Raw genomic sequence first — 15771 nt, forward strand, 5'->3', positions numbered from 1 at the left:
TTGTTTCATCCTCATTGTCCTCTTAAAATGTAATGAATTATGTCTTAGTTTTTATATTCATAAATTTTATTAAGCTTAAGTTGATTGCTTTTAAGGCTTTACGTTTGTGTTCCCAAAAAAATAGAAATAAAGTATGAAGTATTTTGAAAATAGTATTTTTTGATGTTAGGTTTTTTTTTTCTTTAAGATTTGTTTTTTTGAAAAGGCAGAGTTACAGGGTGGGGATGGGGGAGGCAGAGAGATTCTTCATCCACTGGTTCACTCCCCAAATGGCCACCATGGCTAGAGCTGGGCTGGACCGAAGCCAGGAGCTTCGGTCGGGTCTTTCACATGGGTGTAGGGGCCTGAACACTTAGGCCATCCTGCTGCTTTCCCAGGCGCATTAGCAGGAAGCTGGATCATTAGCAGGAAGCTGAATCGGAAGCAGAGCAGATGAGACTTAACCAATGACACCAAGGCACAAACCCCTAAAGCTAGTTTTTCTGAAGTGATACAGAAAAATAAAATGTTATCTATAGCTTTTCCTGTTTTTTTATTGTAAGTAATTTTCTCCCAAAATTTTATGTTAGGTATGTGCTTGTGAAATGTTCCAAGTCTGGAGATCTCTACATATTGGCTGAAGAGAAAGTGGCATCTGTTGCTTCTACTTTGGAAACGACATTTGAGATTATTTCAACATTCCCAGGTAAAGAGTTATAGATGTTCTGACTACCACAATCACTACTTTGTTGAACATTGATCATTGTGAATTGAAACAGATATAGCCTCTAGCTTTCTAGCATATATTCTGCATTGATTTCACTGAAGAGAATTGTGTTAAATATGGTTGCAGAATAGAAAAATGTTAATCTGACAGAGGCACAACAGATTAATTAAAAAGTACTTCTGGTAGGGCCAGCGTTGTGGTGTAGCAGGTTAAGCCGCCACCTGCAGTGTCGGCATATGGGAGCCGGTTTGAGACCTGGCTGCTCCACTTCTGATCCAGCTCTCTACTATTGCCTGGGAAAGCAGTGGAAGATGGCCCAAGTGGTTGGGTCCCTGCACCCGCGTGGAGGACCTGTAAGAAGCTGCTGACTTCAGATCAGCACAGCTCTGGCTGTTGCGGCCGACTGGGGAACGAGCCAGCAGGTGGAAGATCCTCCCTCCCTCCCTCCCTCTCTCCGTGTCTCTCTCTCCCCCCCCTTCCTCCCTCCCTCCCCCCTCCTCTCTCTGTGTAACTCTGACTTTCAAATAAATAAATCTTAAAAAAAAAAAAAAAAGGTACTTCTGGCAAGTGTCCAGAAGTTACTTTGCAAAATTTTATGCAAAATTATTAAAATTATTTTTATCTGCTTTTTAAAAAATATTTATTTTAAAGAGTTACACAGAGAAGGAGAGACAGAGAGAGGTCTTTCATCGTCTGGTTCACTCCTCAGATGGTCACAATGACTGGAGCTAAGCTGATCTGAAGCCAGGAGCAAGGAGCTTCTTTTGGGCCTCTCACATGGGTGCAGGGGCCCAAGGACTTGGGCCATCTTCCATTGCTTTCCCAGGCCATAGCAGAGATTGGATTGGAAGTGGAGCAGCCAGGACTCGAACTTTCACCCATATGGGATGCCAGCACTGCAGGTGGCGGTTTAACCTGCTATGCTACAGTGCTGGCCCCTTCTTGTCTGCATTAATAAAGGGGCAAGGAGGAAAATTAATATACTTCTAATATTTTAATAGAGAATTGAATAAATTTTTAAAATAATTCCAAGGGCAGTGCTTCCATCAAAGGAATTATTAGTAAGCTATGAGTTGGGACTTCTAAAATATGAAATATAGCTGTGGAAGTCGAGGGAAGTTTAAAATGATCTTTGATCCTAAGGGATGAGTTTTTTTGTTTTTGTTTTTTGTGTGTTTTTTTTTTTTTTTTTTTTTTTTTGCTAAGAAACAATCACATGAGTAAAGATTAAAAAAAAGAAGGGCTATTGCTGTGGCATAACAGTTAAAAGCCATCACCTGCAGATGAAAGATGTGTCTGTCTACCTCTGCCTCTCTTTCAAATAAATACATCTTTTTTAAAAATGGAAAGACTGCCTTGCTGAATAGGGAAGCCCTGTCAATTCATCAATGCAGTTATAAGTAATTACAAATTTCAACAAACTTAACAGAATAAAGGTTTTTGTGTTAAAGGCAGGAACGGAGCTGCAGAGTATTTTTTTTTTTTTTTTTTTTTTTTTGACAGGTAGAGTTATAGACAGAGAGAGATAGAGAGAAAGGGCTTCCTTCAGTTGGTTCACTCCCCAAATGCCGCCTATGGCCGGAGCTACGCTGATCTGAAGACAGAAGCCAGGCGCTTCTTCCTAGTCTCCCATGCTGGTGCAGGGTCCCAAGCACTTGAGCCATCCTTCACTGCCTTCCCGGGCCACAGCAGAGAACTAGACTGGAAGAGGAGCAGAGCAACCGGGACTAGAACCCAGTGCCCATATGGGATGCCAGTGCTGCGGGTGGAGGATTAACCAAGTGAGCCATGGCGCTGCCCCCCCCCCCCCCTTTTTGACAGGTAGAGTTGTAGACAGAGAGAGAGAAAGGGGAGCTGCAGAATATTAAGACCATACAGTAGATAAGTTAGAGGATCCAGTGTATCTTTTCTTTATTAATATAAAGAGAAAAGTTTTATTTTGCTCACAGTTTTGAGGTTCAAGTCCAAGAATGAATAGCCTCACTTGTCTGGTCTCTTGTCAGAGCAGCAAGTGGCCATGACCCTTGCAAAGTATGGACATGGCCAGAAGGAAGTGGAACCCAGTATGTTCTTTACTGTATACCCCCCAGTTCTTTGTTAAATGCAGAAGCTGAAAAGCCTTCATTGACAAGTTAGTTTTTTATCACAGAAGCTTAAGTTACAAAAATTTTTGAAATAAAAAGGTTAAATGTTTAGTCCAGATTACATAATTGTTTCAAGTTATTACTGTGCTGAGAATTATTGGGTTGTCTGTATTAAGCTGCCACATTGTAAAACCTCATGAATACTTCTCATCCCTGGAAAAAAGTTCTTGACAATGAACTTACTACATAATAATGTGGCAGGCAAGTTAAACAGCTCAAATGGAATAATGTGGTAGGGTTTCTTTCTAGAAAAATAGTAATTATTAGAGGTCAATACAGTAAGTATTGCTGAAGGAAAGTTAATAGGTTAAATCTAATTTTATTTCCCCAAACCTTTGATCTCTATACTAAAAATACATAAAGAGTACAGCATAGGATTATGGAGATTATTCTTAGGAAATTTAGGAAAAGAAATTGAAAATTAAAGAGTAGATTTTTGAAAATAGTGTTAATACTTTTCTTCTTTAATATGAATTGTTTGGAAAAGAATGCATTCTGGAACTGATGTTGTGGCTCAGTGAGTTATGCTGCTAGTTAAGAGCTGGTTCAAGTCCTGGCTGCTCTACTTCTGATCCAGCTCCCTGCCAGTGTGCCTGGGAAGGCAACAGAGGATGGCTCAAGTACTTGGGCCCAGGGGCCAGTGTTGTGGCTTAGTGGATAAAGCTGCTGCCTATAGGACTGGCATCCCACATAGGTGCCAGTTCATGTCCTGGCAGTTCCACTTCCAATCCAACTCCCTGCTGATGTGCTTCAGAAAGCAGTGGAAGATGGCCCATGTGTTTGGATCCCTGCACCCATGTGGGAGACGAGAAAGAAGGTCTTGGTTCCTGGCTTTGGCCTGGCCCTGCCTTGGCTGTTGCTGACATTTTGGAAGTGAACCAGAGGATGAAAGACCTCTATTTCTCCCTCTCTTTCTGTAACTCTGCTTATCAAATAAATAAGATGAGTCTTAAGAAAAAAAAAAAATAATTGGGCTTCCTGTTAACCATGTGAGAGATCTGAATGGAATTCTAGGCTCCTGGCTTTGACCTGGCCCAACTCTGCCTTTGTGGCCATTTGGGGAGTGAGCCAGTGGATGGAAGAAGATTTTCTCTCTCTCTCTCTCTCTCTGCCTTTTGAATTTGAAAGGCAGAGGCAGAGAGAGGGAGAGAAAGTCTTCTATTCACTGGTTCACTCCCCAGATGGCCACAGTGTCCGGAGCTGCACCAATCCGAAGCCAGGAGCTTCCTCCAGATCTCCCACACAGGTGCAGGGGCCCAAGAACTTGTGCCATCTTCTATTGCTTTCTCAGGTCACAGGAGAGCTGGATCAGAAATGGAGCAGCCAGGACTCAAATTGGTGCCCATATGGGATGCTGGCACTACCAGCAGCGGCTTTACCCACTATGCTACAGCACTGGACCCTGAATAAATAAATCTTAAAAAAAAAAAAAAAAAAAAAAAAAGACAAAGAGAAGAATGCATCCTGAAGTATTGAAGTTAGCAAACAATTTCCTATCTATACATTCCAAGCCAACGAAAATGAACTTTCGATTTTTTTTCAGAAGATCATTTATAAGAAAATGGTGATTTTTCTGAGGCATTTTTAGTATATGTTTTGCCAAAGCCAACAGTCTCAGAAATTTTTATACATTGTACTCTTTTAACCAAAATCAAAGTAAGCAACAGTCTATCAAATGAAATGTCAATGTAAATATTGTATTGTTCCTCTGGTAGTATGAATAGGTTATGTAGTTTTACTTGTTATGTGATTAGTCAAAAATAGGGGTTTATCTAAGGAGATAGTTTTTAAAAGTAACATTATTTAGTTTGGAATGGTGAAGAATGATTTGTGGGGAACACAGAAGAGTAGAGGGATTACTGAAGTTTTTTTAATTATTAGAGAGTAGATAGGGTGAACATACTTACATTCAGTAAATCTCAATGAGTGGATAGGGAGAACCAGATAATTCTAAAACATAAATCCTGGAGCAGGCATTTTGATGACTTGGGCTTAGCTGTTGTTACTGGAGTGCCTTGGATTAAGTGTGCCTTTACTTCCAATCCAGCTTCCTGCTAATGGGCCTGGAAGACCGAAGGTGATAGCTCATGTACCTGAGTCCCTGCCACCCACATGGGAGACCTGGATTGAATTCCTGGGTCCTGGCTTTGGCTTTGCCCAGCCCTAGCTGTTGATAGAGGATCTCTCTCTTCTTGTCTCCATTACTATACCTTTCAAATAAGGAAAAATAAACTTTGGGAGGGAAAAAAAAAGCCCTTGAGTTATTTTTAGAACATGTAAAAGAAAAACTATAGTTAATAGCATTTAACTCAGGAGGCAGTAAAGGTTGGAAAAAACAGATGTGTAGAAAAATTAATAGTGATGATGGATCTAATATGTTACTAAAAGGAGAAGATTACATATAGATCATTAAAGTTGGAATAAGACTTGCCTTGGAAGTTGGATTTAATCATTTATAAGCCATGTGATCTCAAGCGTACTGCTTGAATTTTCTGAAATGATTTTCTCATTTCTGATTCAGGGATAGCATTGCATGTTTTGTAATAGTATTATGAAGATGAAGCAAGCATTTATGTTAACATTAGTGTATTTAGGGTTCCCCGTAATGTCAGGTATTGTTTATCTCTTATCTCTTTAAGAATTCCATTATGAAAACAACAATGGTTTCCCACAAGGAACTTACTAGAACCTGTTGGTCATCTACCTATTGATCTAGACATTTTTTGCTCTTGGGGCCAGTGTTGTGGTGTAGTGGGCTCAGCTTCTGCCTGCGGTGCCAACATTCCATATGGGTGCTGGTTCTAACCCCAGCTGCTCCTGTTTCTATCCAGCTCTCTGCTATGGCTTGGTAAAGCAGTAGAATATGGCCTGTGAGCTTGTGGCCCTGCACCCATGTGGGAAACATGGAAGGAGACTTTGGATTGGCCCGGCTCCAGCTGTTGTATCCATTTGGGGAGTGAACCAGCAGATGGAAGACCTTTTTCTCTGTCTGTCCCTCTCTTTATAATCTTCCTCTCAAATAGATAAAATCTTAAGAAAAAAAAAGGATTTTTTTTGGTTTTATGTTCCAAAATTTACATAATTGTATGTAAATTAAAGGAATTTTCCTGTGACTCATTTGAGTTATATATTTTTATTTTATCTGTACATAAAACTAATATTTTAAAAGTATTTACTGTGTTATACACATGAGTGCTCCAGACACTTAAAATGCATTAGCTCTGTTTGTCCTCATGGCCATCCTCTGATTTAGGAATCCTAATTATCCATATCATATAGATTCCTGAAGGTCATAGAGTAAGTAAAGGGGAGCCAGGATTTGAGCATAGGTGGTTTTGTGCACATATTGTTTTGTTCTAGATTCTGCACTGCTAATGTGATGTTCTAGCTAACCTTAAAGGGAGAGAATTGCCATATAAAATGATTTTTAACAGTTTTTCCTTTCCCCATAGGTGGAGATTTGGAAAATGGTTCCTGTAGTCATCCTTTAATTCCTGATAAAGTCTCTCCCCTTTTACCTGCAAATCATGTGACCATGGCAAAAGGAACAGGATTGGTTCATACAGCCCCAGCCCATGGTTTGGAAGATTACAGTGTAGCATCTCAGCACAAGCTGCCAGTGGTACTAATCCTCTTTTGTCCCTTTTAATTATTAATCTTGTAGAATGAGAATGATAATCCTAAAAATCCTACTTTTTTGATAATCCTTTACGTTTTCAGAATTAACTTGTGGAATGCTTAGGTTTGTGCAGTATGCTAAAGCTTGATTATTTCATCCTAATTCAGAATTATTTTCCAGAATTAACATAAAATCAACAGAGTTGGAGTTTAAGAATATTACATGGGACACTTTTTAAAATACTTTATTTAAAATATCAAGTCACATAGACAAATTACGTTGAGTCCTTGAAAAATGTCAAATATAGTTTATTAAATAGTTGAAAAGGACATTTTGTTTTTCTTTTTTAAAAATTTGTTTATTGGAAAGGCAGAGTCTCAGAGAGAGAGAGGGCCAGAGAAGAGAGATCAACCATCCATCTGCCGGTTCACTTTGCAGATGGTTACAACAGTTGCATCTTGGCCAGGCCAAAGCCAGGAGCCTGGAATGCCATTTGGGTGGCAGGGGCCCAAGTACTAATGCCATCTGCTGCTTTCCCAGGCATGTTGGCAGGGAGCTGGATTGGAAGTGAAACAGCAGGGACTTGAATTAGTGCTCATCTAGGATACTGGTATCACAGGCAATGCACTGACCTGTTGCACCCTGATGCCAGCCAGCCCTGGCAGTTTGTTTTTCTTATCTGACAGTCCTCTCCAAAATTATTTTGCACACTTCAATTTTTTAGCAGAGTTTTCCATTTAGTTAAAAGATGAGTTCCAGAGTGAATGAGTGTGTACGTTGACTATGGCAATGTGTAATACAATATATACCTAGTACAATACAGTACAATACAATACTAGTACAAATGTGACTAGTAGAGATCAGTTATAGATGGCTTAGTATATTTTGTTACTTTTTGTATGCAACTTCAGGTATAAGCTTTAATAACACACTTTTGCCTTAAAGTTTTTATTTACTTTATTTGAAAGTCAGAAGGACAGAGAGAGAGAGTTCTTCCATCTGCTGATTTGCTCCCCAGAGCAGGGCGAGGTCAAAGCCAGGAGCTGGAATTCCATCTGTGTCTTCCATATGAGTGGCAGGGACCCAAATGCTTGAGCTATCACCTGCAGCAACCCCCCTCCCAGGGTACTTACAGTAGGAAGCTGGATCAGAAGTAGAGCCGAGACTCGACTCAGGAATTCCCATATGGGGTGTGGGTGTCCCAAGAAGTTTCTTAATCACTGTGCCAAATACCTACCTGTCTTGGTGATTTAAAAGTATAAAATTCACAAATTCGTATTGACTGAGTCAGAAGTATCCATAGTCATATAGAGAAATAATAGGCTGTATTAAAATGTCTTTTACATGTTGTTTTGTCAGATACTGTGATAAGGTAGAATGTCTTGATACTTTAACCATTCACAATGACACTTTGTAGGATTGTTTAGTGGATGAAGATGGAATTTTCACAGAAGGTGCAGGTCCTGAACTTCAAAACAAGGCTGTCCTTGACGAGGGAACTGATGCGGGTAAGTATTGTTTTCTGTTTCTATTATAAACATGTTTTCTAAAAAGCAGCCAGTAGTAACTTTTGCTTGCTTTTCTCCCTTCTTGTACTTTAAGCAGAAACAAAAAAATGAAAATTACATTTTGCTTTTACCATAGGATTTAAAATGGAATTTGGGAGTTTTTCTTTTGCTTTGAAGCTGTCCGATTTGTTTAAAAACAAATCAGAACTATCAACAGGGAGTGGTGTTATTTTTAGGGCAACCAAGGAAATCATTAGCAGTAGCACTTCTATGGGAAGATATGCTCGAGTTTGGGGTTAGATGTTGACTGTGCCTCAGAACATTCTCTACTCCTTTTGTAACTCTTGCAAATAATTGACCCATGTTGCATGGCTTATATTTTAGAATTTTGGTCTTGAATTGTCTTTCTGCCTTATTTTATGAGCTTGGAAACTATGTGCTGTGAAAAACTTTATTTGTCCACATTGGGTCTAAGATTAATTGGACCTGATTTGTTCCTTTTCTAGGGCTACTATAATAAGTGGCTTTAAGTTTGGTGGCTTAAAACAAGATACATTTATTCTATCAAGTTCTAAAGTGTAGAAGTTCAGATGAAGGGGTTGACAGGACTGTGTTCACACAGTAAATTCTGTGGAAAGATCCTTACTTGCCTCTTTTTAGCTTCTGGTAGAGATCCTTGGGTTTGTTGGTTTATAGCTGGGCCAATCCAATCTCTTCTATGGTTACATGGCCACCTTTAGCTCCTGTATATCTCTGTAGTATAAGGACCACTGTCACTGTGTGTGTGACCCCATCTCAATAATATCTGCAAGACCAGATTTCCAACTCGGATTGTCTTCACAATTAATGACATTTAGGATGTTTTTTTGGGGATACAATTCAGCTCACTACACCTGATTTCTTCTGGATACCTGGAGATCATTTAAGATTTCTAGAATGAAAGATTATGATTCTGAATTTCAAACTTGGAATTTTAGATACATTTTTCCATTGAAGTAAAGAGCTATGGAAATAACATGATTTAGAGTCCTGAGAGTTTAGAGTATATTAGGATTTTCATAGTGCTTTTTAAAATATATAATGGCCGGTGCAGTGGCATTGTGGGTAAAGACACTGCCTGCGGCAGCAGCATCCCCTATGGGTGCTGGTTTGGAGTCCTGGCTGCTTCACTTCTGATCCAGCTCTCTGCTAATTTGCTTGGAAAAGCAGTGGAAGATGGCCCAGGTCCTTGGGAACCTGTACCCACATGGGAGACCCTGGCTCCTGGCTTCATTCTGGCCTAGCACAGGCCGTTAGGAACATTTGGGGAGTAACCAGCGGATAGAAGACTCTCTCCCCACCCCCCACCTCTTCCTCTGCCTCTCTGTAATTCTTTCAAATAAAAAATAAATCTTTAATAAGATAAAGTATATATAGAATGACTGAACTTCAGTTTTTTTTTTTTTTTTTTTTTTTTTAAGATTTATTTATTTTACTTGAAAGAGTTACACAGAGAGAGAAGGAGAGGCAGGGAGAGAGGTCTTCTCTCTGCTGGTTCACTCCCCAATTGGCTGCGACTGTTGGAGCTGCGCCGATTCGAAGTGAGGAGCCAGGAGCTTCTTTCGAGTCTCCCTCACAGGTGCAGGGGCCCAAGGCCTTGAGCCATCTTCTGCTTTCCCAGGCCATAGCAGAGACCTAGATAGGAAGTGGAGCAGCCGGGACTCAAACCGGCGCCCATGTGGGATGCCGGCACTGCAGGCGGTGGCTTTACCTACTACGCCACAGTGCCAGCCACGAACTTTAGTTTTTGAAAAGATTTATTTGAAAGGCAGAATGATAAACAGATCATCTGTTTGCAGGTTCACTCCACAAATACCCACACAGACCTCAGCTAGGGTAAGACCAAAGCCGGGAGCTCTAGCCTGGTCTCCTATATGGGTGGCAGGAACCCAACTATTTGGACCATTATTCCCTGCCTCCCAAGCACAGCAGCAGGAAACTGGATCAAAAGCAGAGTATCCTGGACTTGAACCAGGTACTCCAGTATGGAATACAAGCATACCAAATGGCAATTTAACCTGCTCTGTCATAATGCCCATCCCCATAACACTTCTTAATTGTGTCTAATATAAATTGTGTTTTTTTAAAGTTATAAAGATGCTTCAGACTACAAAGCATTTGTTGAAAGAGGAAAAATTGGTACACAGCTATCCCTATGATTGGAGGACTAAGAAACCAGTTGTTATTCGTGCCAGCAAGCAGTGGTTTATAAATATCTCGGATATTAAGACTACAGCCAAGGTATAAAAGGTTGGGTTTGTCTTTCACTTAGTATAAAAAGATTGGGTGGGGTTTTTGGAGTGGAAAGGATTGCTGATATTATGATTTGTTGGAGTAAAGTTGCAGGAAATTAGATCTGGAATGACCTTGGAGTTCTATTCACAGTTAGTCAGTGGACTTTCCTGACTGGTAGGGTGAAAGTAGCATAGAATTAGGAAAGACCTGGGGTTAGCAAGTCATTTAGCACCCCAGCACCCCCAGGATGGCAGAACAATATCTGGTACTTACTGGACATTCAGTAAAACTCTTTTTAAACCTTTTACTTCCTTAACAGTGAATTTGCAGTCTATTAAAAAAAAATTGTTGATCTGAGTTAACAAATACTATGGATGTACTAATAATATATATTTGAGCTCTTGCATTTAGTACACACACTTATCTGTGAGGATGTGTAAGTGTAAGCATATCTCAAAGATTAAGTTGATTCTATTGGAGGGAAGACCTCAAATATATTTGCTTACCAGGCTGAATATACACATATTTTGTTTTAAATCTTAAATCTAAGATATTGCTGTATTTACTGGTTCATTTGTTGGCCTGGCAATTTGGGGTCTTTGCCAAAGCAATGCATAACAGTTTATATTTTCTAAGCTTGTGTAAAGTGGACAACTGTGATACAAATGTTTTGGTTGTTTTTGTTTTCACTCTTCTGAAGCCTTTGTTACTTTTAAATGTTAAAATTTATAACTTCCAGCACTTTACAATTTTTTTTTTTTTTTGACAGGCAGAGTGGACAGTGAGAGAGAGAGACAGAGAGAAAGGTCTTCCTTTTGCCGTTGGTTCACCCTCCAATGGCTGCCACGGCCGGCGCGCTGCGGCTGGCGCACCGCGCTGATCTGATGGCAGGAGCCAGGTGCTTTCCTGGTCTCCCATGGGGTGCAGGGCCCAAGTACTTGGGCCATCCTCCACTACACTCCCTGGCCACAGCAGAGAGCTGGCCTGGAAGAGGGGCAACCAGGACAGAATCTGGTGCCCTGACTGGGACTAGAACCCGGTGTGCCAGCGCCGCAAGGCGGAGGATTAGCCTAGTGAGCTGCGGCGCCGGCCCTTTACAGTTTTTTGATTGCAGACGTTTAAGTCTGGTAACAGTATGTTTAAGCCAAGATTTGTTTTTTTAATCTTCTTTATAGACAGTTTTTAGTTAGTTGCTCTTTGTAAAGATGGCAAGGTGGAGTTATATACTGCTGTGTTCCCACCTGACTTCAAAAATAGTCACCTTTTGGCTGATTTTGTTTGTATTGGTGCTTTTTTTCAAAGATTTTTTTTTTATTATTTATTTGAAAGTCAGAATTACATAGAAGAGAGGCAGAGAGAGAGAGGTGTTCCATCCAATGGTTTACTCCCCAGATGGCTGCAACGGCCAGAGCTGCGCCGATCTGAAGCCAGGAGCTTTTTCGGGGTCTCCCATGTGGGTGCAGGGGCCCAAGGACTTGGGCCATCTTCTACTGCTCTCCTAGGCCATATCAGAGAGCTGGATCAAAGTGGAGTAGCCGGGTCTCTAACCTGCGCCCATATGGGATGCCGGCGCTTCAGGCCATGGCATTAACCCACTGTGCCACAGTGCCGGACCCTGTATCTGTACTTCTACCAGCTATGCTTTACTTCCCAACCACTGGATTATTTTGAAGCAAATTCCAGGCAATATTTCTTCGTGTTACATTTCTTCCATGTAGTATTCCAGCGTGTATATTAGCATCATCTTGAAAAAGTAATAGTAATTACTTAACAATCAAATGTCTAGTCAGTTTTCACATTGGATTTTTAAATCAAATTAAGTTGTAGAGATGTGGTTGTTCTGCCAATAGATAGTGCTACAAAGGGTATTTTTTGTTAGTTAAAGTAAGTGAGGAAACCTTTTAAGCCTCTAAAAAATATAACAATGTATATTTATGTAAATATAAACTATATTTATTAACAGATGAATGGATTTTTTTAAACATGAGACTAGCATATTTTGGCTCTTTGGGGAGATTATTACTAAACATTTTTGCTCTCAATTATTCTTTTGGTAATCGACAATTGAACTTTTGGGAGAAATAAGGGTGGGAGACTTCCTGACAGGTGATAAATCATTTGGAAGTAACTGTTGAGAAAGTGTTTTCTTATAAACCTTTCTGTGTAAAAATCAAATTATATTGCAAACCTTGTTTATTAACATTGAATAGTTGCTTATTTTTTAAGCATTTAAAACAGTGGTTGAAATCAAGTTTGAATTGACTTTAACTGTACTTCATTGATGTTTAATACTTAGTTCAAACCTGGTAATAAAAGGTTTAACCAAAGGTTGATTTAAGTTGGAAATCGATATAAACTCTCACGCTAATCTTCAAAAGGTGAAGTTGCTCTGAGTATTATGTATTGAGCTTTTGTGGCTCCATTGTTACTTTGCTTCATTTACTCTGAAATCTTCAGTGTTTTTTGGGGGTAGGGGAACTACTTGTATAACTACATACATCCAGATAAAGAATTGCATTAGGAAAGATAATGACAATTCCAGAAAGTTTGTTTCTCGCAATAGATCTGATTTATGAATCAATTGCAGGAATTACTAAAAACAGTGAAATTTATTCCTGGATCAGCGCTGAATGCCATGATTGAAATGATGGACAGGCGGCCATATTGGTGTATATCAAGGCAAAGAGTATGGGGTGTTCCAATTCCTGTGTTTCATCATAAGACAAAGGAAGAATACTTGATCAACAGGTAGAACTTGTTCTAAAATTTTTTATTGTTTTAAAATGAATTGTGTTTTCTTAAAAAATCTAAAAATAGGAGGGATTATTAAGAACTGCTTGCATGTTTTAAGTAAAATATTCTAAAATAACCATCTTCTTGGGGTAGTTAAATGTGAATTGCAGAAAGATTCTCTCATGTGATTGAAATATTAACAAAAACTAGATTTTTCACATTTTTCTTTGAACTTAAAAAAATGTATTTGAAAAGCAGAGTGATAGGGATGGGAGAAAGAGAGATGGATTGATTGATCTTTTGTCAGCAGGTTCACTCCCCAAATGGCAGCCACAGCTCAGACTGAGCTAGGCTATAGCCAGGAGCCTGGAACTCCGTCCCGGTCTCCTACATGGGTGGCAGAAACCCAAGTATTTGAGCCATTTTCTGTTCCTTTCCAGGTGCATAGCAGGGAGTTGGATTGAGAGTGGAGCAGCCAAAATTTGAACTGCCACTCGGATATGTGATGCTGGTATTGCAAGAAACAGCTTAACCTGCTGTACCACAATACTGGCCCCAGTTTTTTTGCCCCATATTAAAACTCTGACTTTTTTCCTATTTGAATTTATTGTGCTAGATTAAGGTGTCAGGGATCCAAAGATAAACATGTTTTGGAGAGCCAAAATATGATATTCTTTTGTAACAGTTACTCTTATTCTGAATCTACTTCCTCTTCAATGGAAATAACATTAATTTGCTTGGGTACTTCAAAATTTAGGTGATGCTAATTGAGTAGATGTGATTACACTGATTATATTCTCTGTTCTTTCTTTCTTTTTTTTTTTTTTTTAATTTGGAAAGATAATAAATGGAGACAAAGTAGAAAAGCTTATATAGCAAGCCGTAGGTTTTTTCCTGCCGACATACAAATCTTTTTTTGAGGCAGTTATTGTTGACCTTTCTGAATTCTTCCCAAAAAAAAAAAAAAGAGTTCTGCCAGCATATGCATGTGTTCATACAGAAAGAGATCTAAATCTGCTGCTCTGTGCTTTGCTTTTACATTTTATCTTACAGTTTTTTTTTCCAAGTCAGTATATATAGATATGCCTCAGTCTTTTTCATAAGCTTCTATTTTTAGATTTATTTATTTATTTATTTATTTGAAAGGCAGAATGCAGAGAGGGAGAGACAAATTGAGATCTTCGATATACTGGTTTTCTCCTCAGGGCAGCAACAGCAAGGGCTGAGTCAAGCCGAAGCATTTGGTCTCTCATACGGGTGGCAGGAATCTAGGTACTTGGGCCATCCTTGCTTTCTAGGCACATTAGCAGGGAGCTTGATCAGAACTGGAGTAGCCAGTACTACTCCAGTATGGGATCTGGGCAACTGAAGTGGTGGCTTAACCAGCTGTTCTGCAATGCCTACCTTAGAAGTTTCTTTAAAAAAAGATTTATTTATTTGAAAGAGGCAGAGAGACAGACAGACTGATTGATTCATTCATTCACTCATTCTATCTGTTGACCCGTTCACTTCCCAAATGCCTGTGACAGCAGGGCCTGGGCCAGGCAGAAGCCAGAAGCCAGGAACTCCATCCTGGTCTCTCAGGTGAGAGATAGGATCCAAACACTTGGCCATGATCTGCTGCTCCCCAGGTGCATTAACAGGAAGCCTAATCCAAACCAGAGTAGCCAGCACCTGGACTGGCACTCTGAGATGGGATGTAGGTGTCCCAAGCAGTGGCTTAACATGCTGTACCACAATTCCTGCTCTAGATTTTTGTTTGTTTTTTAATTATTTTGAAAAACAGAAGAGAAGGAGGAAGGGAGTTTGCTTCATTCTATCTACTGTTTCACTCCCCAAATCCCTTCAGGGCAGGCGCTAGGCCAGCCAGTAGCCAGGAACTCCATCTGGGTCTCCCATGTAGGTGGAAGGGGACCCAAACACTTGGTCAGCATTTGCTGCCTCTCAGGTGCTTTAGCAGTACACTGGATTGGAAGCTAAGATAGGACTTATCCTAGGCACTCCGATATGGAATGCAGGCATCAAGACTTTGCTTAACCCATTGTGCCACAACATACCCACAGAAAATTTTTAGAAAACAAGTTGATTAAAGTTTTTTCAAAATTTATTTTAAAAATATTTATTGTTACTTGAAAGGCAGAATTGGAGAGGAAGAGAGAGAATTGTTTGATTCATTCTTTTTTTTTTTTTTTTTTTTTGACAGAGACAGTGAGAGAGAGAGACAGAGAGAAAGGTCTTCCTTCCGTTGGTTCACCCCCCAAATGGCCACCACGGCTGGTGCTATGCCCATCTGAAGCCAGGAGCCATGTGCTTCCTCCTGGTCTCCCATGCGGGTGCAGGCCCAAGCACTTAGGCCATCCTTCACTGCCTTCCCGGGCCACAGTGGAGAGTTGGACTGGAAGAGCAGCAACCGGGACTAGACCCGGTGCCCATATGGGATGCCGGTGCTGCAGGTGGAGGATTAACTAAGTGAGCTTTGGCACTGGCCCTGGTTCACTCCTTGAATGGCCATAACACCAGGGCCTGTGCCAGGCAGGAGCCAGGAGCTCCTTTGTGTCCCACGTGAGTGTCATGAGCCCAAACACTTGGGGCATTATCTGCTGCTTTCCCAGGCACATTAGCAGTGAGCTGGTTTGAAGTGGAACAGGCGGGACTTGCACCAGCACCCATATAGGATGTCAGTGTAGCAGGCAGTGACCCAATCAGCTGCACCCAGGAATTTAACTTTTAAGAAGACGTGAGAATTAAGAATGTGTCTTAGGGAAAGAAGCTGTAGGCTAGAGACCA

At 40.3% G+C, this 15771-nt stretch overlaps 1 protein-coding gene across 2 annotated transcripts in view; it reads left to right on the forward strand.

Annotated features, from left to right (window-relative positions):
• The window catches only part of IARS2 (isoleucyl-tRNA synthetase 2, mitochondrial), a 75617-nt gene that overhangs the window by 14273 nt on the left and 45573 nt on the right, over nucleotides 1-15771 (forward strand). For both annotated transcript variants that reach the window (XM_008268410.5, XM_089312216.1), the window contains 5 exons: nucleotides 570-685; nucleotides 6303-6472; nucleotides 7887-7977; nucleotides 10106-10257; nucleotides 12839-12999. In XM_008268410.5, the coding sequence (XP_008266632.2) occupies nucleotides 570-685; nucleotides 6303-6472; nucleotides 7887-7977; nucleotides 10106-10257; nucleotides 12839-12999 (690 nt within the window). The remainder of the gene's footprint in view (nucleotides 1-569; nucleotides 686-6302; nucleotides 6473-7886; nucleotides 7978-10105; nucleotides 10258-12838; nucleotides 13000-15771) is intronic.

Source organism: Oryctolagus cuniculus, chromosome 13 (assembly GCF_051225735.1).
Source record: "Oryctolagus cuniculus isolate XC-2025 breed Fujian yellow rabbit chromosome 13, ASM5122573v1, whole genome shotgun sequence".
Classification (NCBI taxonomy): Eukaryota; Metazoa; Chordata; class Mammalia; order Lagomorpha; family Leporidae; genus Oryctolagus; species Oryctolagus cuniculus.